Source organism: Coffea arabica, chromosome 3c (assembly GCF_036785885.1).
Source record: "Coffea arabica cultivar ET-39 chromosome 3c, Coffea Arabica ET-39 HiFi, whole genome shotgun sequence".
NCBI lineage: Eukaryota > Viridiplantae > Streptophyta > Magnoliopsida > Gentianales > Rubiaceae > Coffea > Coffea arabica.
This window is the reverse complement of record NC_092314.1, coordinates 37,219,068-37,244,182: the sequence shown is the minus strand read 5'-3', so window position 1 is coordinate 37,244,182 and position 25,115 is coordinate 37,219,068. Positions and strand designations below refer to the sequence as shown.

At 37.6% G+C, this 25,115-nt stretch overlaps 3 protein-coding genes, 1 long non-coding RNA gene and 1 other non-coding gene across 5 annotated transcripts; 2 read left to right on the top strand and 3 right to left on the bottom strand.

Moving 5' to 3' along the window:
• Window positions 1–977: 977 nt before the first annotated feature.
• LOC113735888 (uncharacterized) lies at window positions 978–2,334 on the bottom strand. Its single transcript, XM_027262858.1, has 2 exons — window positions 1,894–2,334; window positions 978–1,697 (listed from the first exon to the last, which is right to left on the bottom strand). The coding sequence occupies exons 1-2, from the start codon at window positions 2,332–2,334 to the stop codon at window positions 978–980; spliced, it is 1,161 nt and encodes a 386-aa protein (XP_027118659.1).
• A 3,288-nt stretch (window positions 2,335–5,622) lies between these two features.
• On the top strand, window positions 5,623–7,854 carry LOC113733698 (uncharacterized). Its single transcript, XM_027259893.2, has 3 exons — window positions 5,623–6,277; window positions 6,860–7,038; window positions 7,128–7,854. Exons 1-3 carry the CDS (start codon window positions 5,623–5,625, stop codon window positions 7,713–7,715), a joined length of 1,422 nt encoding a protein of 473 aa, XP_027115694.2. The 3' UTR covers window positions 7,716–7,854.
• Window positions 7,855–11,619: 3,765 nt separating this feature from the next.
• Window positions 11,620–14,853, bottom strand: LOC113735887 (uncharacterized). The gene is made up of 3 exons (XM_072083120.1): window positions 13,273–14,853; window positions 12,984–13,119; window positions 11,620–11,720 (listed from the first exon to the last, which is right to left on the bottom strand). The coding sequence occupies exons 1-3, from the start codon at window positions 14,851–14,853 to the stop codon at window positions 11,620–11,622; spliced, it is 1,818 nt and encodes a 605-aa protein (XP_071939221.1).
• LOC113736162 (small nucleolar RNA R71) lies at window positions 14,234–14,340 on the top strand. Its single transcript, XR_003459652.1, has one exon. It is a non-coding gene; the product is annotated as a small nucleolar RNA R71 (small nucleolar RNA).
• Window positions 14,854–18,635: 3,782 nt separating the features above from the next.
• LOC140037706 (uncharacterized) lies at window positions 18,636–19,873 on the bottom strand. The gene is made up of 2 exons (XR_011841717.1): window positions 19,663–19,873; window positions 18,636–18,672 (listed from the first exon to the last, which is right to left on the bottom strand). It is a non-coding gene; the product is annotated as an uncharacterized lncRNA (long non-coding RNA).
• Between the last annotated feature and the right edge of the window lie 5,242 nt (window positions 19,874–25,115).

Here is a 25,115-nt window from a genome sequence, read left to right as displayed (position 1 = left end):
CTCCAATGTCGACAAGTAATGATCAGATATTCATGTCCTCTGATATCCAAATAACAAAAGACTCTTAATAGATTCTACTAAAAGGTGAAGCTGCTACTGACATTGTGAGAATCATGAGAAACTGAAGCATTAATGTTGACATCAGTTTGTACTTGGGCACTTCCTCTGGGATGTAGTGTAGCAGTATGCATTCCTGCAAATGGTTGAGGTGCTGCTGTTGAAGTTTTCCTTTTGGGGTTATATACAACAGATGGAGCAGATTTGTTGGAAGGTCGTCCTCTCTGAAATTGCGGATAAAGCATGTATTAATATACAAGCATGTAAATAAGCATTAAAAGTGCAGCTATCTCTAAAAAATGATTAAGGAACAAATACCTTTCTCTTAGTAGCATTGGTTGCTGTTTGCAAATTCAAGTCAGCATTCATTAATGGTGATTGAGTTGATGGACTTGGGTTGCTGCCTTGACTAGAAACGACAATAGGCACATTGCCATCAGCATGATCCTACACAAATCAATGGCAAGCATTAGCTCATCAGACAACAGCAACATAAGAAAAGTCTGTTTCTGAATCTTGAATCTAAAAGAATTGTAACCCATAGAACAGATCCTGCAAGCCCTGTATTTGCAATTCCCCTTCCTGGCTTTCCTCTAGTAAATTGAGTCCCCTGACATGAAAATTAATAACAAATTACAAGCTCGCTTAGCAATTTCAAGTCCCTCAATTAAACCACTAGACTGAACCTTGTTTGTGCTGGTGCTTGTACTCCTTTGTCTCACAGGTGCTCTTTGACATGTTCTAGTATTATGTCCAGTAGCTTTGCAGTTGCCACATCTCATAGTGGTTGACCATTTTGCTTGAGATTGGCTTGGCTCATCAGGCCCTCTCCTTCTATTAACTCTTGGACGACCTGGAGCTCTTCTCAATGGTGGTGGAAGGATAGTTTTTGGTGTAACATCAATTAATGGAGGCCATCTCTACTCGTGAGGAATTGGATGTATCATGCCACTATATGTCTTGAGATACATTTCTGTTGAGAAGCAAGGATCACAGTATGTCTCCAACTTCTGTCTTCTGTATACAATTCCAAGTGCAGCATGCTTGCATGGGAGTCCAGACAATTGGAAAGCTCCACAGTCACATGTCTTCTGGTTCAAACTCACTATAAATGTTCTGTCACCATCAGTAACTTCAAACAAATCCTCACTGGCCATCTGCAATGAACATCTCCTAGAATGTATTGCAATTTCCTTGAGCTTTTCTATGATGTTTTTTGGGATAGCAGACGTCCATGTGCAAGCCTTCTGGTACTTTTTGTGTAATTTCTTCATAATTTTTTTCCTCAATCCTTCAACAAGTGTCAGTATTGGTTGGCACCTTAAGTCTCCAATCCAAGCATTGAAGGATTCCGTGAAATTGTTTGTGACATGGTCACATTTCATATCTGTTGAGAAAGCATGTCTAGCCCAAGCAGAAACTGGAATCTTGGATAAGAACCTCCATGCTTCTATATTCATGTCCTTGATTCTTTGCATTGCTTCAGTAAATCCAATTGCATCATAACTCTTAGTAGCTTGCCAAAAGAAGGTACTCAGTAACACTTCAGGGAATTGAGACTTGAAGTTCATGCAAATATGTCTGCAACAATATCTTCCAATTGCAGATGGCAGCAACTGTTCATATGCAATGTTCAGCCCCTACATCAAAAGTAAAAAATCAGTCAGCCTTTTTTACCATATCTACACAACAGGTTGTCCAAATTTGGCGAAGTAAAGTATTTAGTAATACCTTTTGCCTGTCACTCATGATAGTTAAGGGACAGTTGTTATCAAATGGTCCAAAGAATTATTCAAAGAAATGAAAGAACCAACTCCAAGTCTCTTTGTTTGCTACCTCAATAATAGCAAAAGCAATGGGAAATATGCTGTTATTACCAGCCAATGCAACAGCAGCCAGCAATACTCCACCAAAAGTACCTTTCAAATGACATCCATCAAATCCAACAAAGGATCTACAACCACCTAAAAATCCATCTTTCTGGCCTTTAAAGCTAATAAAAAGTCTCAGGAACCTTGGTTCAACTAGTAGATTTGGTCTGTCATAATGAATCTTACAAACACTACTAGGATTATGTTGCCTAAGAAGCACAGCATATTTGGGCAGTTTACTGTATGATTCTGAATGTGTACCTTCAATATCTTCTCTTGCCTTTTGTTTGGCTCTATACACTTGCTGTTTACTAGGATGCACACTATATTTTAGCATCTCAGCTTCAATGCCCTTTCTTGACAAGTTAGGATGAGTTCTCATCACAGCTATCAATTTTTTGGCCATCCCGTCAGAGGTGGCCTCACGATTTTTATTATCCATCACACGTGTGTTCAGGTGTGTAGGTCTTAATCATAAATGTTACTGAATCAGCTATAGGGGACGCATGAATCCTCCATGTACATCCAGCAACATCACAGATTGCAGTACACCTGGTTTTCTCATTCTTCAGCCTTTTGATAGGAAATCCTTTTTGGATCACATAATCCTTCAGTGCTGCTCTAAAGGCATCAACATTAGTGAATAGCTGTCCCTTCTTGAATTCTATGTCCTCTCTTGGATTGTAAGTCCACATCTGTTTCTTAGCACTTCTCTTAAAGGGTCCATTTCTTGCTCAGATTCAGAATCTGGTACAATTCGATCACCAGTTTCATTATCATCCAAGTTTTGAAAACTTTCATCACTGCTAGAATTCTCAGATAGAACCATTAGCTCATCATCCATATCATCTTCATTGTCATCATCAAATCCTTGCTTCCATGATTCATCAGAGCTTGATTCATCCCCATACCCCTCATCCTGGGAGTCAATAACATGAACATTCTGCTCATCAGCAGTCAAGGCAGAATGTTTGTTCTGAATTTCTATGTGCTCACTCTCACCATCAATCTTTTTGTTCAACAACATGGCAGGTTGTTCAGCTGGGATAATGTCCATGTTGAACACCTCTATATTTATGACTGGTTGACCTTCATACACACTGAACATATCATGGACAGCTTCATCATCATTCACATCAATGTAAGCTTTTGTTCCAGGTATTGTACATCTCATATGTACAAGAAGATTAATATTTCCAGGCAGTTCATGTAATGCCTTCTCGGCAACATCATTTAGTAGATTAATGAAAGAGTATTTTTCAGGATTTATATTGGAAATTCGAACTTTTGTCCCTCCACAATGGAGTACAATGTCATGCACATCACCAGTCACCATCCTACAACATCAGATATCACCATTTATGAACTTCAATGTATACAAACATATAATACTATGATAGAGTAACTCCCTAGACCTCATGCAAACTACTTTGTATGATTCATATAAACAGCATCATCACATATGGATGAATACACATTCTAGTTTATAACTATTATAACCAGAAATAATGAAAACATTGTTAGGTGATCATATTAATAACAAAAGCAGAAACGCAGAGCTAATGTAGGAAAATAAGAAGACATGTTCAGTTTCCACACGGTCAGTAACCTTCATCAGCCATAAGCTACGTAGTATCTAACCTTGCTTTGCTTTAGATGCTCTCAGAACACCAACAGTTCACCCTTTGCGGCAATACTTCAGCTCAATTTCCAGAACTCAATTTCTTCAACTCTCCCGTTTCTCTTGGAGCTCGCAAATGCTCTTCTCATGATCAGTATGGCTCAAGAAAGTCTATTCCTCACCAAAATTAACGTTCAGTCAGCTACCACTGTCACATCAACAACCAAATGGGCGCCCATTTTTGGCGCCTTTTCTCTTAGCCGAAATTAGCAATTCATTTTATTATCAAATTCCAGTTAAGTTACTTAATCCTTTCTATTACTCATTTCACTAATTAATTCATGTTATTATCAAAATTTATTACTTCAACAGCAGGGATATTTGTGTCAATTCAACGTCTTTCAAGTTATTTTGGGACCCAAAAATCTGACAGGGGAGGTATAAGGGATTTTCGGAACTTCAGGAGAGGTCCTTGAGACTGTCAGAAACCTCAGGGGAGGTTTCTGAAATTATCCCAAAAAAAAATAGAATTACCCTACTCATGAACTTCAGTCCCGGGATAAAGGTCGAAATAGTCAAGCCCAAAAGCAGCCACGGATTTAAGGGGGGGCTGGTGGGGGCTTAAGCCCCCCCAAGCCGCCGGAAAACCCCCTATATATAGGGGATTCCGGCGGCCAGCCCAGCCCAGCCCAGCCCCCCCACGGTGATCCAGATCTACCATCCTCCATGGTTCCATGAATGCTGCAGAGGAAGTGAAGAAGAGCTGGAAAGCCGCTGCCGTGCTGACTGCTGAGGAAGAAGATGACGCATTTCATTTTGAATTTTTTTTTTTGCCCTCTAAATACAAAACGACGTCGTTTCACTTTTAGTGGAACGACGTCGTTTTGTATAATGAGGGGAAAAAAATACATCAGATGAAACCCTAAGGCTTCATCTGATGCAAAAGCACGCCGCCAGTGCCAAAGGGCAAACAAGACTCCAACTCCAAGAAGAAGACGCCAGGCTCCAAGAACTCCAAAAAGCTTCAGTTGAGATTCTACCATCCTGCTTCAAGCCTTCAATTCAAGGCTCCAAGACTCCAACTCTCCACCATTCCATTCACATAAATCTTTTAGGTTAGATTTTTGGTTTAAATTACAATATTCATCTTTATATTTTTGTTAATTATATGTTTAAATTATTTTTGAATTTTGAGTATCTTGATATTAATTTGATTAAGATTAATTTTTATTTAGTTTATGTTAATGTAATTTAAGAATTTGAAAGATTACATTAAAAAATTTAATGATATTAAATTTAAATTAGAAATTAGTTTAGAAATTGTATAGATTTTAGGTTGTATTTAGTTTTTAAAATTTTGTTAGTTTTATATTTGAAATTTTAAGAATTAATTATGTGAATTAGAAATTTTGAATGTAAATATAAATTCAAAATTTTATGAGATTGAATTAGAGATTATATGGGTATTTAGTTGTACCTTATTTTAACTTTTTTGATAATTTTATATAATGAATTTTATAAATGGAGAAATATAAGTAATATGAATTTATTATTAAATTAAAGAATTATTTATATGAATTTTAAATTAATTGATTATTGAATTGCATAATTTTATTGAATTTAACCACAATTATTTAATTGTGACAGAAAATGGAGAGATTCTTTAAACCTAAACGAGTCCGTAGTGGTGAATCTTCAAATGAGCCTAATATTAGTGAACCAGTTCAAAACCAATCTTGTGTGGAATTGAATTTAAATGATATTGTTAGTGATCCGGGATTACGAAAATCAGTTGAGAAATTTGATATTTCTCTTCGAGACCATGTCCGAAGAGAGTATTTGACTAGGGGACCTTGCCAACCGATTGGCCATATGTATCCAAAAACATCATTTGGTAAACAACATAGAAGTTTCCAAGATAGTTGGTATCAAAAGTTTGTATGGTTAGAGTATAGCATATCGAAAGATGCGGCGTTTTGCTTTTGGTGCTTTCTTTTCAAAACACAAAATAAGGGAGGTCGATATGCAGAGGATGCCTTTACAAAAACGGGATTCAATAATTGGAAAAAGGCAATGGAAAGATTTAATGAACATATTGGAGCTGTGAATAGTTGCCATAATGATGCTAGAATACAGTTTGAGAGTTTTCAAGATCAAAGGCATAGTGTGTCAAATGTGCTACGATCTTGTGGGCGCGAAATAGATATTGCATATCGCACCCGTTTAACTGCTGCTCTGGATGTGATCCGCTTTCTTTTGAAGCAAGGATTGGCTTTTCGTGGAAATGATGAGTCAACTAGTTCTTCAAATAGAGGCAATTTTCTTGAATTGTTTGAGTGGTATAGCCAGCGAAATACTGAGATTTTTGAGGTTGTAAATCAAAATGCTCCTGCAAATAATCAACTAACTTCTCCACTGATTCAAAAAGATCTGGCACATGCTTGTGCCTCAGAGATCACAAGTGTTATAATCAATGATATTGGAGACAATTATTTTTCCCTAATAGTTGATGAGTCTCGAGACAGTTCAGTGAAAGAGCAAATGGGAGTTGTTTTGAGATATGTGAACAAAGAAGGGCGTGTGATTGAACGTTTCCTTGCAATTGTACATGTGTCTGACACCACATCTCTTTGTTTGAAAGATGCAATTGATTCTTTATTCGCGCAACACGGATTATCATTATCCAAATTGAGAGGTCAAGGATATGATGGAGCTTCAAATATGCGAGGTGAGTTCAATGGTTTGAAGGCCCTTATATTACAAGAAAATCCCTATGCGATGTATATTCACTGTTTTGCTCACCAACTCCAGTTAGTTATTGTTGCCGTTGCTAAGGGAAATATCATTGTCAGTGAATTCTTTGTCTATGTCTCTATGATTGTCAATTTAACTGGAGCATCATGTATAAGGAGAGATCAATTAAGACAAATAGAACATGATAAGATTGCTACACTTTTAGACAGTGGAGATATTATTAGTGGAAAAGGCAAAAATCAAGAAACTAGTTTAGCAAGACCAGGGGATACTCGTTGGGGATCACACTATCTAACATTACTTCGTCTATCCTCTTTGTGGGCTTCGGTGATTGGAATATTGGGAAATATACAAGATGATGCCACCACTTCTGACAATAGAGGTATGGCCAGGGGTTTGATTGATAGAATGAATGATTATGAGTTTGTTTTTGCATTGCACCTGATGAAGTATTTATTGGGAATCACAAATGACTTGTCACTTGTTTTGCAACAAAGGGATCAAAATATTGTCCAAGCCATGAGTTTGATTGATACTATGAAATCTCAATTGCAAGACTTTAGGGAAGAGGGATGGCAAATAATTTTAGATGAAGTCAACAATTTTTGTGAGTTGAATATGATTCCCGTGATTGATATGGAAGACAGTATAGCAATCCGTGGCAATGCCAGGCGCAGTCGCAGAGGTCAAACCATCACTAATTTTCATCATTATCGCGTGGAAATTTTTTGTGAGGTATTATTTTTGAAATTATTATTTCATTACATTTGTTACTTGTTAGCAGATTTTCTTAGTTATTAATTTTATTATTGTTGTGATGTCAGGTTGTTGATTTAATTATACAAGAGATGAATAATCGTTTCTCGGAAGTTAGCACGGAATTGCTTAGTTGCATAGCATGTCTTGATCCAAAAAGTTCTTTCTCTCAATTCAATGTGCAGAAACTACTCCGTCTTGCTGATTTATATCCTGAAGACTTCTCAAGTAACGATTATTTATATCTTGAGTCTCAACTTCGAAATTATATTTATAATGTGCAACGCGATCCTCAATTTTCAGAAGTTGGAGATTTGGGAAGTCTTGCTCAACAAATGGTTAAAACTGGTAAAAATACAGTTTTTCCATTGGTTTATCGTCTGATCCAGTTGGCATTAGTTCTACCAGTTGCGACTGCTTCTGTTGAAAGAGTATTTTCTGCAATGAATATTGTCAAAACTGATTTGCGCAACAAAATGGGAGACGAGTGGATGAATGACTGTCTGGTTGTATACATCGAGAAGGATATTTTTGCAACAATTGAAAATGAGCAAATATTGCAGCGTTTTCAACGGATGAAGACTCGCAGAATGCAATTGCCTCCTCTTCGTTATTCGAGTGCAACAACTACCAATACTTCAAGTGTTAATCAATAACAAATTTTTGGGTATGTATAATTATATGTTTTTATTATTTTTATAATTATTGATTCTAAATTTTACTTATTAAATATATTTATTTCGTCACAAAAAAAAATTTTTAATACACTTCAGCCCCCCCAAAAATAAATTTCTGGCTCCGTCCCTGCCCAAAAGGTTAATTTTGTCTGCAAACAAGTTTGAACAGCACTACACCAGTCACCGGCATTTACTTAGCTCCGTCTTTCTAAGCCCATCGAAGGGAGCCATTTAGGAGCCTGAAACACCCCAAAGGCCCGAACACAGCAACTCGGCCAGGCAACGGCTGCCCATTACCATATACTTATTCTTATACTTTGGACAATAAGAAATTTTACAATTATGTTTCTTACAGCATTATAAAATTTTGAAGTACAAAAAAAGATAAAAGTGTTGGGAATCGTGTAAGAATGACGGATTGTTTCTGGATAATTTATTTACATATCAACTAAATACTGAAAAGAAATGAAAAGAGAGCCTTTCTTCGTTTGGATTATATAGGAGGTATTTGAATTCATAATTCATCGATTATTATAGTATTTAAATACTCGGTGATGTATAAACTCAAATGTCCCCTAGGTTTTTTAAATAATGAGAAAAATTTGAAAGGATTTCAAAATTCAAATTTTTTATCAAATCCTTCAGTACAAATGCAGTAAGCAATTCCTTAGAGTAATTTTTTAAGGAAAATCAATTACACAGCTACCAAGTTGTAAAAGCCCACCCAAAACCTTTTGTAATAGACTTGACCAACCAATTAAAGCCTACTAGCCCAATGCCGTATACCCACTTGTCCTTCCTGTAGTTGCCCGCTCTGGCTGGTTCTAGCAACGGTTTCTGAGGAGACAAGTCTGGGCCGAAGATTGATATGTAGATTTTTTGCTTCTCATTGTTTTGGTAAATTTCTGTTGCCTTGAATTTTTATCCAACGAGGTTTACCATTCTCTTTTCATTAATTTTAGTTAATTTTGTTGGCCTGATTTTCACAAAATACCTGATTTCATCATAATGTATAGGTTAAGGGAGAATGTAGAGAAATAAAAGGGTAAGCACCAAAAATTGACAGGTGCCGAACCTGTGCAATAATAATTACTAAAAAGTCCTAATTACCACCTCAATTAAATAATTATAGAACAAATCCAAGTACTGGAGCAGGGACCCTAGGTGTGCAATGGGTTACTTGATTCACCCTGTTCCCGAAGAGTTTGCTTGATCCGATATACCGGGTTTGTCTATAAAAATACTAATTTTGCGTACAATGGCAAGTAGGGTCGATTCCACAGGGAGCAGGTAGGAAATTATTTCTTTCCAAATCAGCAGAACAAAATTGGGGGATTTTCAATGGGAGAGAAATAAATAAAATAAAAGTAAAATAAAAACAAAGCGAACTAAATTCAAAACCAACTCACAAAGCACAAGTCACTAAAAATAGCAATTAACAAAAGTTCTACCCAAAGGATCAACTGCTCAGGCACGGTCCTTTTAAATGCTCATCGATGCAAAGATATTTCACCCATTTATCACTAGGTTGGTTATAGCCATCAATAAGCTCTGACAACCAGTTCTTCCTTACCTTTTCGACAGTCAAGGTACGACCATTAACTGCTTCCCTAACCAGATAACAACCCTAGGTACGACCATAGGAATTTAATTACCCAATTGCATTAAAGCTAGAAGAACCCAACCCTAACCAATAAACACGCTAAGAGGGTTTATTTAAATTAGATCATGCATTTCCCCATCATAAAGCCAATTATGGTGGTTGCCACGGGGTGTTAACTAAATGAACAATTACGGATTCTATTTAATTAACGTGGCAGTAGGCTATTAAATTAAATCAAATACCCGGCCGTTGATATTCAATTAATAAAATATCCATGAACAATTAATTCAGGAAACGCACGAATAATAACGAATTGGAAGAAATAATGAAAGCTTGATTAGATCTCACAGGTTTTATGGACCGCGCCCTCGCGTCACCCTTTGGGTAGAGGAGGAAATTAGCCGCTCCTCATCGTTTCAATCCCGCGTGGTTTAGTTGAATACATTAAATTGATTTCCGAAGAATTGGAGAAGCACAAGAGAAAACCCACGGAATTTAGAAAAGTCAAAGGCAAAAAGTGAAGAAAGGTCTCCGTTGTACAGAGCCCAGATGCAATCCGCAGAAATCTTTAATGTCTGGCCACTAGCCGCTAGCCGCAGGCGAAACCACAGTAAAGAAAAAGAGAACAGGAGAAAAGTTTTTGACCCAGAGCCGCAGAAAGCAAAAGAAAACTCTAGCTACCTAATTTCTGTCGTCCCTGTTGCCGAATGAGAAAGAAAAATAAAAGCCCCCAAGAGAAAGTGGCGGCTGACAAGGGGTAGAAAAGGAAAAATTCAAGCTAAGCCTAAAAGTTGATGATTTTTCTTGCTTTGTCCTTTTTCTCCTTATAGCCGCCGCAATTCCAAGGAGTCCAAAAGCCAAGAAACGTCTGGTGCAAATCAACCTGCAAAAGCCATTCTCCCCTTTGAGTTTTGATCCCATGCGCCTGGTCCACATGGACCACGGTCCGTCTTTCGGTTTCGTCCACCTTCCAAGGCGTGGTCACGCTCTGAAATGAAAAGTCTTCTGGAAATTTTTCCCCGCGATATCATTTTAATGCTAACCACCTACAATTCACACAAATGTCAAATATGAGTGAAATCCCCTTTCTTAGCACCATGAATGGCCAAAATTAGGACAAGATGACAATGCAAAACGTGCCAAATAACGGCTCTATCAAATCCCCCCACACCTAAACAATGCTTGCCCTCAAGCATTTCGAAGCTCAGACGTACAACCACGAGAGCGGAGGTCATGCAGTAGTCTATACTAACACAAGCATCTAGGGTCCCTGACAATATCACCAAAGGTAGAACACACTGGACATGTTGTAATTCGAATCGAAGAATATATAAGAATACTAGGAACGCTCAAATCAACATCACGGAATGTCATTACCATAGGCTTGCACATTTATCACATCTCCACCACTTAAAAATGAACCAAACACATAAATCAAAGGGGCTTTAATAGGGTTGTAATGGGGCTCAGGTGAAAAGCGGGTTGAGAAAGTATAGATGGGGGGTAAAGTGTCAAGAGAATGTCCGAAACTTACTAATAACCATAGTGCTTTACTGGAGGAGTTTCACAAACAAGGCAGTTTTCATTTGCTGTACCCTTTGTACAAGTGTCCCCAATTTTTTCCTCTTTGTCACTTTTTTTTTTTTTTTTAAGACTGCTCGCAAGGCGTGGGCACGCCTTGTACCCCATAGTCCTCTGGTCACGAGGTCTCTTCAGGATTTTTTTTTTTTTTTTTTAAGGAGAAAGTCCTGTAAGGCGTGGGCACGCCCTGTAAGCCAAAGTCCTCTGGTCAGTGGCCTTTTTCCAATCTCTCATTCTTTATACAAGGCTAACATCATATGGCACCTAATCTAAAACCACTTGCAACCCCCAAATTTGTTTGTTTTCGCACAAATGATGAAATTCAGGCATTCCTTGACAACACAGGGGTAAACAGGAAAGTTTAAAGAGGTCTTGGGTTAACAAATACGGGTAACAACCAGAAACGAAGGACAAAAGCTCAAATTGGTTTACTATTGGGAGATAAGGTAATGGCTTGATTCTTTTAGATAGCTAAAGAGGGTTAAACCTTAAATGCCCTTATCCTTTCAAATGCCTCCAATTCACAAAAAAAATGTGGCCTCGACATGCATAAACTAGCAAGTTCTAGAATGCCAATACCATGAGTGATACCCACTCAATCAAACAAAATGGAGCAAACAAGAATCATATGCTCAAGCAAGTAGGCTCAAAAGCTCCCCAAAGGTTACAAGAATGGGTCAATTCCAGCATATTCATCATTCAACAACATTGCCAAGTGAAACAAAATGCATAGCTAGCATACTTGACCACATAACCACTCACTTTGATTGTGTCATTCATCACAGCAACATGCCCCAACACTAACAAGCATAGAAATAACCAAAAAGCCAACTAACTACAATGTTTTTTATTTTTTTCATTTTTTTTAATCATTCATCCCATGTGTTTTTTTTTTTTTAAAGTAACAAAGCAAAAAGAACTAATGAAAAAGAAAGAACTAATGGGAGTGGAAGCCACTTCCCCCCACACCTAAAACCTACATTGTCCTCAATGTAGAAAAGACAAATGAAGTATTAGGGGAAAAGAAAAGAAACTTCCCTGACCACCGGGGAGAGAAAGTGAGACACTAAGGCGGAGGAGGTGAGACGGCTGCGTGCACAAGGTGGTGTGATGGCGGCGGACGTAACACCAACAGGAAGGAGAAGACTGAAGTTTCTTTTTCGGAAGGGTTGGAAGGCGTGGGCACGCCTTAGAAGTTATAATCGTCTGACCGTCAATTCCAAAACTCCATTCCTTAGGTGTGATGACCTAGCGTGGGCATGCCTAGCTGCCAACTTCCTGTCACAAAATAACAACCCACTAAATGACACTAACACTTAACAAAAACTTAAAAAATATAAGAAAACTAAAACAAAAAAAAAGCCTTGGGTTGCCTCCCAAGCAGCGCCTTTCTTTAATGTCTTTGGCTAGACATAGCACCACTCTTTAGTCTGGATGTAATTGAATTTTCCTTGTAATTGGTGGCCCTCCTCCAGGATCCACATGGCCATTGAGTGCAACTTTTTTCCTAAATTTTCTCTCCATTTTTACCTCATGAATTGCTTTCATCCTATAGGACTTGTTCGCAGCAACCTTGAATTTACCCCTACAAGCAAACTTAGAAAATTCTTGCACAGAGGGATTAGTGGTATACATAGCAAACACAGAATGAGAGTTAACAGGATGTTTCATTGTATCAAAAATGTTAAAGTGGATTATTTCTCCATCAAATTCCATCGTGAGAGTACCCTTACTAACATCAATTTTAGTCTGGGCAGTACTCAAAAATGGTCTTCCTAATATAATGGGTGATGGATTTGGGGCACTTCTATCATCCATGTAAAGCACATAAAAATCAGCAGGAAAAATTAATCCATCTACTTGCACTAAAACATCCTCAACTATCCCATCCGGATAAGCACATGTACGATCAGCCAATTGAATTATTATCCCCGTTTCTTTTAAAGGTCCTAAATTTAGGGAATCATAGATTGACTTAGGCATCACATTAATAGAAGCTCCTAAATCTATCATGGCATTTTTGATACTAGAATGACCAATCTTACAGGGGATAGCAAACATACCTGGATCTCCGCATTTGGGTGGGAGTTTCCTTTGAAGTACAGCTGATACATTCTCTCCTACCATCACTCTTTCATCACCCCTTAGCTTTCTTTTGTTAACGCACAAGTCTTTCAAGAACTTTGCGTACTTGGGTACCTGCTTGATCGCGTCCAATAGGGGGATGTTTACTTGAACTTTGCGGAACACATCCAGGATTTCTTTTTCCTTTTCTGCCCTCTTTGTCTTTTCCAACCTGCAAGGAAAAGGAGCTATATTAGATTTAATAGGGATCGAAGGAATAGATGTTACCTTAGACTCTTCGCGAATGCGCCCTTCCTCTTCAATCTCCTTTTCTATCTCCTCTTCACTTTTGCTTTTCGAATTTAGCACTTTAGGTCCATCCACCTCTTTGCCACTCCTTAATGTCATGGCACTTACATTCCTGGGATTTGCCTCGGGTTGTGATGGCAATTTCCCATAGACGTGGGACTCCAGGCGGTTAATGGCAGTTGCCATTTGACTCATTCGAATCTCCATGTCCTTCATGCCTGCTTTGGTGTCCTGCTGGAACTGATTGGTGCTCATGGTTAAAGCTCTAGTTTCTTGCTGGAGTTGAGCCATATTTGTGGTCAATGACCTGGTCTCCTGCTGGAACTGTCTAGTCTCTTGCTGGATCTGGGCGGTAGTCGTAGCCAGACTCTTTACAATATCCTCCAAGGAACTCCCTGTGTTGGAGGATGATGGTTGTGATTTCGGTTGCCATGGTTGCTGAAATCCTGGTGGACGATGCGGAAATGAATTTTGTTGCCTGTTCCCATAGCTGAAATTGGGATGATCTCTCCAACCCGGATTGTACGTGTTGGAGTATGGGTCATACTGCCTACGAGGCGCGGGCACGCCTCCAGCCATGTTCACCTGCTCCGCTCCGTCCTCTTGCAAAATGGGGCACGTGTCCGTGCAGTGGTCCATGCTAGTACAGATCCCACATACTTTCGCTCTCGGCGTGTCTCTCATGGCTAATTGCCTAACAACCGATGTCAATTCTGACATTTGCTGCTGTAGGGATGAAATCTCTACCTCGTTGACTTTACGGGAAGGGTTGCTCTCACGGAAGCCAAATTGCTGGGAGTTCTCTGCCATGGCCTCGATGAGCTCCCACGCTTCCCTCGGTGTCTTGTTTGCCAGTGCTCCCCCACTTGCGGCGTCAATGATACTTCTATCTGTTGATTGGAGTCCCTCATAGAAGTATTGGATTAACAGTTGTTCACTAATTTGATGCTGCGGGCATCTAGTGCACAACTTGTTAAACCTATCCCAGTATTCATACAAGGACTCACCGGGATATTGTTTAATACCGCAGATTTCCTTCCTCAAACTCGCAGCCCGAGATGCAGGGAAGAATTTTTCCAAGAATTTCTTTTTCAGCTGCGCCCATGTGGTAATACTACCTGCTGGTAGGTAGTACAACCAATCTTTAGCTGCATCTTTGAGAGAAAACGGGAAGGCTCTCAGTCTAATTTGCTCTTCAGTGACCCCAGGAGGTTTCATACTAGAGCAAACTACCTCGAACTCCTTGACGTGCTTGTGGGGTTCTTCACCAGAGAGACCATGGAAAGAAGGTAGAAGGTGAATCAACCCCGACTTCAGTTCGAAAGCAGTATTCTCAGCCAAAGTAGGGAATGTGATGCATAAGGGCTGGTGAGTCAGCTCCGGGGCAGCCAGCTCCCTCAATGTTTGGTTGTTGGCCATGCTTACTTCGTCTTCCGCTGACTCGTTTGCAGCAAATAAGTGCCCTTGTTTTCGTCTCTTGGTCTCTTGCCTCCGCTTACGCGCTGCCTTCTCAACCTCCGCGTCGTATATCAATTCACCTGTGCGAGAAGAGCGGGGCATAAACTAGCAAAAGTATCAAGAAGAATAAAATAAAATAAAAATAAGAACTAAATTTGAAAAGAAACAATTAATCCAAACGCCAGCTCCCCGGCAACGGCGCCAAAAATTGACAGGTGCCGAACCTGTGCAATAATAATTACTAAAAAGTCCTAATTACCACCTCAATTAAATAATTATAGAATAAATCCAAGTACTGGAGCAGGGACCCTAGGTGTGCAATGGGTTACTTGATTCACCCTGTTCCCGAAGAGTTTGCTTGATCCGATATACCGGGTTTGTCTATAAAAATACTAATTTTGCGTACAATGGCAAGTAGGGTCGATTCCACAGGGAGCAGGTAGGAAATTATTTCTTTCCAAATCAGCAGAACAAAATTGGGGGATTTTCAATGGGAGAGAAATAAATAAAATAAAAGTAAAATAAAAACAAAGCGAACTAAATTCAAAACCAACTCACAAAGCACAAGTCACTAAAAATAGCAATTAACAAAAGTTCTACCCAAAGGATCAACTGCTCAGGCACGGTCCTTTTAAATGCTCATCGATGCAAAGATATTTCACCCATTTATCACTAGGTTGGTTATAGCCATCAATAAGCTCTGACAACCAGTTCTTCCTTACCTTTTCGACAGTCAAGGTACGACCATTAACTGCTTCCCTAACCAGATAACAACCCTAGGTACGACCATAGGAATTTAATTACCCAATTGCATTAAAGCTAGAAGAACCCAACCCTAACCAATAAACACGCTAAGAGGGTTTATTTAAATTAGATCATGCATTTCCCCATCATAAAGCCAATTATGGTGGTTGCCACGGGGTGTTAACTAAATGAACAATTACGGATTCTATTTAATTAACGTGGCAGTAGGCTATTAAATTAAATCAAATACCCGGCCGTTGATATTCAATTAATAAAATACCCATGAACAATTAATTCAGGAAACGCACGAATAATAACGAATTGGAAGAAATAATGAAAGCTTGATTAGATCTCACAGGTTTTATGGACCGCGCCCTCGCGTCACCCTTTGGGTAGAGGAGGAAATTAGCCGCTCCTCATCGTTTCAATCCCGCGTGGTTTAGTTGAATACATTAAATTGATTTCCGAAGAATTGGAGAAGCACAAGAGAAAACCCACGGAATTTAGAAAAGTCAAAGGCAAAAAGTGAAGAAAGGTCTCCGTTGTACAGAGCCCAGATGCAATCCGCAGAAATCTTTAATGTCTGGCCACTAGCCGCTAGCCGCAGGCGAAACCACAGTAAAGAAAAAGAGAACAGGAGAAAAGTTTTTGACCCAGAGCCGCAGAAAGCAAAAGAAAACTCTAGCTACCTAATTTCTGTCGTCCCTGTTGCCGAATGAGAAAGAAAAATAAAAGCCCCCAAGAGAAAGTGGCGGCTGACAAGGGGTAGAAAAGGAAAAATTCAAGCTAAGCCTAAAAGTTGATGATTTTTCTTGCTTTGTCCTTTTTCTCCTTATAGCCGCCGCAATTCCAAGGAGTCCAAAAGCCAAGAAACGTCTGGTGCAAATCAACCTGCAAAAGCCATTCTCCCCTTTGAGTTTTGATCCCATGCGCCTGGTCCACATGGACCACGGTCCGTCTTTCGGTTTCGTCCACCTTCCAAGGCGTGGTCACGCTCTGAAATGAAAAGTCTTCTGGAAATTTTTCCCCGCGATATCATTTTAATGCTAACCACCTACAATTCACACAAATGTCAAATATGAGTGAAATCCCCTTTCTTAGCACCATGAATGGCCAAAATTAGGACAAGATGACAATGCAAAACGTGCCAAATAACGGCTCTATCACATGGACCAGCATCATTCATCTTTGTATTAATTGTTCCTGGTGCAACAGGAAAAGACATGGCCGGTAAATTATTTTGGGGCGTCGAGAAGTGCCGGTATCTCCTCCCCCCCCCAAACACTCCCCTGTTGGAGGTACTTGGAGTGGGAGGGGGGGTGCGCTACCGAACATTTTCTGCTGGGGGGTGGCAAGCAAACTCCAAAGGTGGTGCAGCTGCTGAGGCTCCAAAGGCATCAATGCCCGAGAAATTTCTAAAATTATGATGATTTTTAAAAAAATTCTACAAATGGGACATTTTTTGTATGAAATTCCGTCCAGGGGTCTTCGCATTCAGCAAATGCGAGCTCCTTGAGCTCGCATTTGCTGAATGCGAGGTCTCCTGAATTTTCCTAGCATCCAAATAAAAAAAAAAAAGAAAAAGAAAAACAGACCTCGCATTTGTTAAATGCGAGGTCATATACCTCGCAATTAACAAATGCGAGGTGCACGCCCAGGTAACTCAGCTCGTACTTAGCGAGCATTGTGACGAAAGAAGCCCCTGGTCCAGTGAGCGTGAGCAAGCTGCAATTTTACATAAAAAGACTGCTCAAACAATTGACATAAGTTAGAAGCTGTGCATGTTTCATCATGCGAGTGATGAAATTGGAGCCAAAATTCACTATTTACCATCTTCAAATTATTTTCAAGAACATGAATCTAGATTTTGCCATGATTTTTCTTTTTGCTCAGTTCCAATGCAAAGCCTTCTCTTGCTTTATGATTTCACTGCAAATTATAAAGTGATTTACAATTTGCAATGAAAATCTCTACAAATTTTACTACTTAAGGCTGTAAATTCATCAAACCTCAAATTTTTGTTTTTGCATTGACATTTATCATAGAGAAATAAATCCTTTTTTATTTTAAAACTCACACGAGTTAGAAGTTAGCAAATGTGAGGTCTCAACACAAAATTTTATGTACTAGTAATTCTTTGTATATAAATAACAAAAAAGTTATATTTCTTATAGATTAAAAGATTTGATAATTATATTGTTGGAAACACCTAATTTTATTATTAAATAATTTTATAAAGAAATAACTATACATGTATAGTTCTTTATACGGTTGGAAACAAGCTTTGGCTTTGTATTCAGATTGAGGTCCTCACATTTGCGAAATGATTATTTATCAAATGATTATTATGTGATTATTTATCTTATAGATTAAAAGATATACTTTCCTATAAATATAAAAATTATAATCACATAATAATCATTTTCAAATTAAATGAGAAAAAATTCCCAAACCACATATATTTATCACACTAGGATATTTAAAAACATTTTATTTGTTTATTGTAATTTATTATGATTAAATATATATATATATAAATTTTTTTTGAAAAAATTTTGATAGAGTCTCCCCTTAAAAGTGGACTAAACTCCCTGTCAGCAAACCCAAAATAGATAACATTTAATCCAAGCAATATTTCCAACAACTTGTCAGCCAATAATCACAAACCACTGCAAAAGCACAAGTCTTTAGTAAATTAAAAAACAGAAAAAGTAAAATCAAGTTAAACATCCAACATTCCACAGATTAAGAACAAAATGGAAGCAAATCCATGCACAAATAATATAGTGATCCTAATGGTGCAGCTTCAATCGTCATCTTCATCTGCAGCTCCACCCTGAGGTGGAGTAATGCTTAAATGATCCTCTATACGTGCCAAGCGAGTGTCTATCATCTGCAACTGGAAAAATAAATTAAAATTAGTAGCACAAGACTATGGTACAAATAGAACTGCCATTTTCAAAATTAGCCATACTCCACAAAAAAACCAATAATTGCAACATCTGAGTCAATGAAAATGAGAAACAAGTAGAACTACTCTAGAATGAAATAATACCTCTATTAGACCAGCATGAGATGATCTCGAACATTGTTCTTTAATATCATAACCCGCTCACATTCAACAAGAGCAGATGCATTGATTTCCATGGTTCATGCAGTTGAATTCCAGCCCCAGCCCTTAACATGTTTAAGAGAATCCTTTTTACCATTTAATACATACATATCAGAGTTTGCAGGAAAGTGTGATGGATCCTAAAGCTAGCATGGATAGCATGAGGGTGCCAGTACTTCCAAGTACAGATGCCCCTAGTAGCAGTAAAAGTAGAAATTATACTAGAAGCTACTCAGATACCGTAGACTATGATAAAACACATAGCAGTCAAATGTGTAGACATTGTAATAGCATGATAGCCCAGCAACTAGGCAGATCCTCTGCTCCATTTCTGTAAAAAAAACTGGGCAACTTCATGAAGCCTATCAGACCAAATGCTTAAGGAAAACTTTAACTAAGTCCAAACCTATAAACCAATTAAGCAATATACACATATCAACAGTCCTAACATATACTGCAATCACCACATGCGACAACTAATATCTTTGAGGCAGGATGTTTTAGACTAAAAACTAAGAAAGCCAGGACAAAGTTTCTTTGCAGCTTCGGCATGGCTTCTTAAAGATTTTATTTTTTTGGTAGGCTAGCTAGCTACTTAGAACTTGGCATTAACTAGCTATGGTTCTTAGATTGCTGCTTTTCCTTTTTTTTCTCTTTCATGTTTCTGCAATGCAATATTGATTGCTGCCTTTCCTTTTTTTCTCTTTCATGTTTCTGCAATACAATATTGATCCACGTTAATCCCATGCTGCCTCCACATGAAAGCAATAGCTAACTGCTAACCTCCAGGAAAATTAATCAAAATAAAAGAAAAAGTATGTGGATGCAACCGCAACAGTCCTCAAACAGGAGACCAAATGCATCAACAAATTACACCAACGGCCACGAATAAGAGACAAACCAAAAAATTGCCAAATCAGAAAAGCAAATACAACAAGCCGAAACAACAACAACGCCCAATAAATTGCCAAATCAGAAAAGCCAATTCAATTCAGAAAAGAAAAACCCCAGAAAAATAAAAGCAAATCAGAAAAAAAAAAAAAAGAAATTCATACCCTTATGCTGTTTCTAAGCAACAGAGCACAGCCACGAATTTGAAAGCCATTTGCCAAAAAAGAAAATGTGCAGTGCAAATGGGACACAAAATTGGTTGGGGAGTCCTGTTGTGGTTGTAAAAGTGGCAAATTGGGAGGGGGGAGAGAGGCGCAGCTGGCTAGCAGAGATGGGTTCCGAAGAGGGGTCCAAGCTCTACAGTGGCCGAGATCTTCCGACGAGAAAGCTGTGCCCAGATTTCGCCTGATGAGAACGGCTACAGCTCTACAAAAGAGAAGAGCTTCCGACGAGAAAGCCGCGAGATTCCGATGACAAAGCTGTGACCAAGATTTCGCCTGACGAGAAAGATGGAAGCTCAACAAAAGAGGAGAGAGTGAGGAGTGAGCTGGATGGAGAGAGTGAAGAGAGAGTGAGACAGATTTGAATGGCGATTGGGAGCTCTGGCTTTGCGCTCATGCGAGCTTGTTTTTTTTTTTCGTAAAAGACTGACCTCGCATTTGTGAAATGCGAAGTATCTGAACTCGCATTTCACAAATGCGAAGATCACACTTTTGGAATTAACTTCAAAAATTACCCCTCTTGCAGAATAACTTTATTTTTTCATCACAACTTAAGAATTTACTCTCAATGCCCAACAAAGAAGTCGAGTCCATTACGGTAGTTGGAGCCAATATTCTCAAGGATGGAGCAGCACCGAAAATCTTGCTAGACTCAAAATAGTACCCTGAATGGCTGTCACACCTACTTGATGAGGTCTTTACTCTTGGATAAGGTCTTTATTCTTGTTTTAGAGAGATCAATGCTAAATAATTTCGCAAGTTACTGTAGCAAATCTGGTTATGACTTGTAAAGCAATAAATTTCTACATTTTCTTAAAAAAAAAAAAAAGAGCAGACTTATTGCCAATGTCTTGAGTTTCTTACCATCCCCGAAAATGCATTTTTCCTTCATTATATTGCCAGAGGGCATTACTGCGTGCATGTCGTTCCACTTCCATATAACAAGAAAATAGGCTTATTGTGACGCCAGAATTGTGTTGCAAAAAGTCACAAAAGCGCTGTAAAAACCTTTTAGTGGCACAAAAGCGATAAAATTCTATAGTATCACAAAAGTAACTGTTACAAAGGAAAACGATGCAATTTACGAATGTGCTGCATGTATTTGTGTCACTTTAATGCTAGCTTGAGTGTCGCCATTCTACTTGTGGCACAAAAAATGTGCCCCAAAAATGTCCATAATGTTATGTGACATAAGCTTGTGTCCAAAAAAACCACTAATATAAAGGCCAAATTTTTTGATGGTACAATATTTATCATGCTCAAATATACTAAAATCAAATATCAGAATAAAATTAAAGTTCCACAGTACACTGGAATAAATCATCATATACTGCTTCAGTCAAATTCTACAAACTTAATCACGTCATCATTTCAACAAAAAAAAAAAAGAGGATAAACTTCTTAAAAGTAATATAATTCAGTCCAATGACAAGATATTTCATATATCCCAAGAAGTGCTTGTCTTCGAAAGCACAGCTTCATCATACATCTCTCAAAAGCATCTCCATGTCTCAAAATCCTGAAATAACACAAAACATATAGTCATAACCATTCTTGAATACTAGAGTTTGGAAATGTCTGCATTAATTCACTTCCAAATTTGGGAAAGTAACCCATATCCACTATCCAATAGAACTACACTCAATAAAATTTCAAGGTGGGAGGAGGAGAATTTAAGAAAAAGAATGAGCAGACTCCAAGATTAGGGTGTGCCCCACCATCTACAAAAGAAATACAATCTGAGGACCACACTAATCAATTTCAGAACGTTTTACCTATGAATTCAGTCAAAGAGTTAGGACCACCAGCAACGTGAAAGAGCATGCACATAAGGAATGAAAGTTCCTAAAACATGTAATGAGTAAATTATGCAGTACGAACTCGGCAACCCCTTGTTCAATGCATGTTACAGTGAAGAAAGCAATGAAAAATTGTTAATCTTGAAGATAGGAATGAATTGTACCCCCTGTCACTTCACAATCTACAATTACAGATAGTACTTCTTCCTTAATAATCAAGGAATGTCGTCCAAGATGGCATGCAGAGCTCGAGATAGGCACAGCCTCATAGCACAAAACGCAGGGTCTATGAACTAGGGGACTCTCTGGCTTACAACTAGAGGTGTCAAAATAGGTGATTTGGGCGGGTTTGAGTTGGGTAAAATGGGTAATGGGTATAAGTGAGTCAACCCATTTATACCCATTTAATTAGATGGGTATAAATGGGTAAGTCAAACAATGAATTGGATAACCCAATTACCCATTTATTACCTATTTATTTTAATTTTTTGTAAACTCATTTAAATTCATTTTTGCAAACTAAGTTATCAATTTATAACGCTCTTTGTACCCATCATTAGTTTTAAATATTTACTTATAATGCTCAATAAGCCTAATTACTAATTTTTTTTCCATTTATACTCTATGTCGCAAAATTACATATTATGTAATAATTCAATAATAAGAATAAAAAAATTTGAACTAAGTACTATAAAAGTTAATATAAAAATTTAATCCAAAAATTTTGAACCCCTAATATTTTTTTCATATATAAATTTAAATTTCATTTTAGAAAGATAAGAAAAGAGGCTAAAACTTATCATAAATTGGTAATGTTAAAAAATGAGCAAGTTAACAAACTAAGAGAAAATAAAATAATAAAATAAAACCAACAAATAATAATAATAATGAAATAAAAGTAGTTAACATCATGATAAAATGAAAAATTTCAAAAAAAAAGGGAGGGTGGGGGAAGAGAAGAGACTTGGGGGAAAAGAATTCTAAATGGGTTAATTGGGTTTGATGGGTTCATCTATTCATTGGGTAACCCATTTATACCCATATACAAAAATTTAAGATACCCATACCCATCTATTCATGGGCGAGTATGGGTAAATTTAGTTAAGTGGATTGGTTTGCCACCTATACTTACAACTCATCAAATTAATTTATCCATATGATACATTATTTTGTTTTCGATCAGGAAAGAATATGAGAAATGATATATCAGAATTTTTTGCTTAAAGTATTGACAAGAATAAGTTCTCCTTGGTGTTCAAATTTGATAAGATTAAAGAAGACTATCATGCAAATGAAAAACAAGAAAAGAAAAAAGGAAAAGGAACAGATATATTGCCAACAAAATAAGCAAAATCCTGTCTCAATTAATGCATGAATAGAACATGAATTCATGTCTGATTAAGAAAAGGGCTACTGCTATTGCTATTGCAACTTTAGTTGAGAGATCAAATCAATTGAAAAACTGTGGGCAAGCATGCAATCTCAAGGTGTGCTTTTCCTTGAGAGCACCCAAAGTAGAGTTGCAAAGCTTGGAAAGGAACACATTAGAGGATGAAGCTGGAAGGAAGCCATGTGAGGCCTGTGCAAGTCTGAAACTTACTCCTATTAATGTCAACTTAGAAAGACAGATATTTCAAGGTAAATATTCACTTATAGTGTAATTGTACCCAAAACCTCAAGGTTACTAAATCAGAAGCTTTACAGCAATTAGAATCTTCAAAACATAACACAAACTTCATAAATGAACTGATTGTTAATCTCTCACATTCAAAGAACAATAAGAAGAAATCATGTGCAAGAAAATTGTCAAAATAAGCAGGGGAATTATATCGACAGCAAAATAAGCATATTCTTAGTAAGTAAAATTGTTCTTTTATCACAAGCATGAAAAGAACAAAGTTATTTCCAGAAACTTTTCATGAAAGAGCAGAGAAAAGGACTTGAAAAAGAATTCCAATCACATAATTGACTCATATCCTGAACATATTTTCCATCTGTAGCGTTGGGAATCAAATGTTGTAGAACTTTCTTCTTTCTCCTAATCCGTTCCTTTCATATCTGCCAAATTCTATATAAGACCGAAAATCATATAACTTTTAAAATAGAAAACCAAAACTAGAAAATACAGGGCAAACAAATAAATATCAATTATTTTTAGCCGGCAATTAGAACTCTTCCATTTCAACAGTAACATATACAAATGAAACATTAATTATTGTTCATAACCATAATCGGAAGTCTTGAAGAAGTCTCAAGAGAAGATAATTGAAATAAAAAGGGCTTTTAAAACTTGGAATAGAGTGCGATTGTCCTCCCACGGGAAGAAGTATGGCAGGAATAAGAAATTGCAACAACAAAAAAGAATCAGAAATATGTGGTCAAGACTCAAGATTATATGTGGTCAAGAAGTTTTCTCATAATTACGGACACAAACCTGTTGGATAGTCCTAACAATCCACATTTAGTAACAAGGGAGAAACATTACAGTTCTATAGAAATTCAGTGAGCCAACAGAAAAGGAGATAAAGCAATTTTCTTGGTACAGAACTTCAAGAATTCTGTCAAAACATCTGGGAGAAAGTACGCAACATAGTACCAGCAAGTGTAGGCTTCCATCAACATCTTCATTTTTTGTGGCTGTCAAACTACCAAAAATAAAATTTATATTAATATCTACTCTCAAAACTAAATGAGTATAGTGGTGAGTAGAGTTGTCTCCTCGGAGAACTGACAGATTTATTACACAGATAATTTGGGGGGTTTTAGGAAGGGAGATATAAAGAACAAATTAAAGATGTAAGGGTACTGAATTTCCACTTCACAAATAGTGCAGTAGCTAAAGGATATAATAAATAATTAATTGACACAACCTAGTCAAAGATATAATTTCGGCACCGGCTCACGCAATTGATCATGGATACTTGGAATAATTCACACGTTCGTAAGTAAATTGGTTCTAGCAATTCAGCAACCGCCAAACTACAAATCTCTCCTTAGTTATATGGTAGTCCAGAGACGCTCTTAAACTACTCCCTTGTAAAATAGATAACCCCAGAGACGCTTGTAGGATTTAATCTATTCACAGCTTTAGAAATTAGAGAGACCCAATTTTAATTAACAAACACACATGTGGGTTCATTTAAATTAGATTAACTGTTCCTACGACACAAATTAAATTACTTGCGAGGCAATTAAATTGTGTCGTTTGCCACTAATTTTAAGATGAGCAAGTGATACGCACCACCGTTTTAATTGGCAGTGTACCATTCAGACAATTGAATAACTGGCCACATTAATCCAATAGATCCAAACAATAATAGTCTATTAAAACAAGGAATAATTAAATACCCACAAATGCAGAATTTAAAACACCGCTGAACAATTAAAAAGATCTCACAATTGTCCGTGCACCGGGCCTTAATTATTCCTCAACTAGATTAATGAACCTAGCCTTGCCTCATAACGATGCTGCAATAGCAAACTTGAATCGAATTGAATTGATGAAAAAATAAAAGGTATATCTGCTAGTCTCTAACTCACGTTCCGAAGTAAAAGACAGAGACAAAAGATAAACTGCTAGTCTGTTGCTCTCCTATT

Bases quoted from the DNA above. Each gene is read 5' to 3' on its own strand.
- LOC113735887 (XM_072083120.1), bottom strand. From the start codon at position 14,853: ATGCCCCGCTCTTCTCGCACAGGTGAATTGATATACGACGCGGAGGTT. The intron at 13,120-13,272 runs GTAACATCTATT...GCGATCAAGCAG, and splicing joins GCATTCGCGAAGAGTCTAAG to GTACCCAAGTACGCAAAGTT. The intron at 11,721-12,983 runs GTATGTTTGCTA...TATGCTTGTTAG, and splicing joins ACCCAAATGCGGAGATCCAG to TGTTGGGGCATGTTGCTGTG.
- LOC113733698 (XM_027259893.2), top strand. From the start codon at position 5,623: ATGGAAAGATTTAATGAACATATTGGAGCTGTGAATAGTTGCCATAAT. The intron at 6,278-6,859 runs GTGAGTTCAATG...CTCAATTGCAAG, and splicing joins TGGAGCTTCAAATATGCGAG to ACTTTAGGGAAGAGGGATGG. The intron at 7,039-7,127 runs GTATTATTTTTG...TTGTGATGTCAG, and splicing joins GCGTGGAAATTTTTTGTGAG to GTTGTTGATTTAATTATACA.
- LOC113735888 (XM_027262858.1), bottom strand. From the start codon at position 2,334: ATGGCCAAAAAATTGATAGCTGTGATGAGAACTCATCCTAACTTGTCA. The intron at 1,698-1,893 runs GTAGCAAACAAA...CTTTTGATGTAG, and splicing joins TTGCTTTTGCTATTATTGAG to GGGCTGAACATTGCATATGA.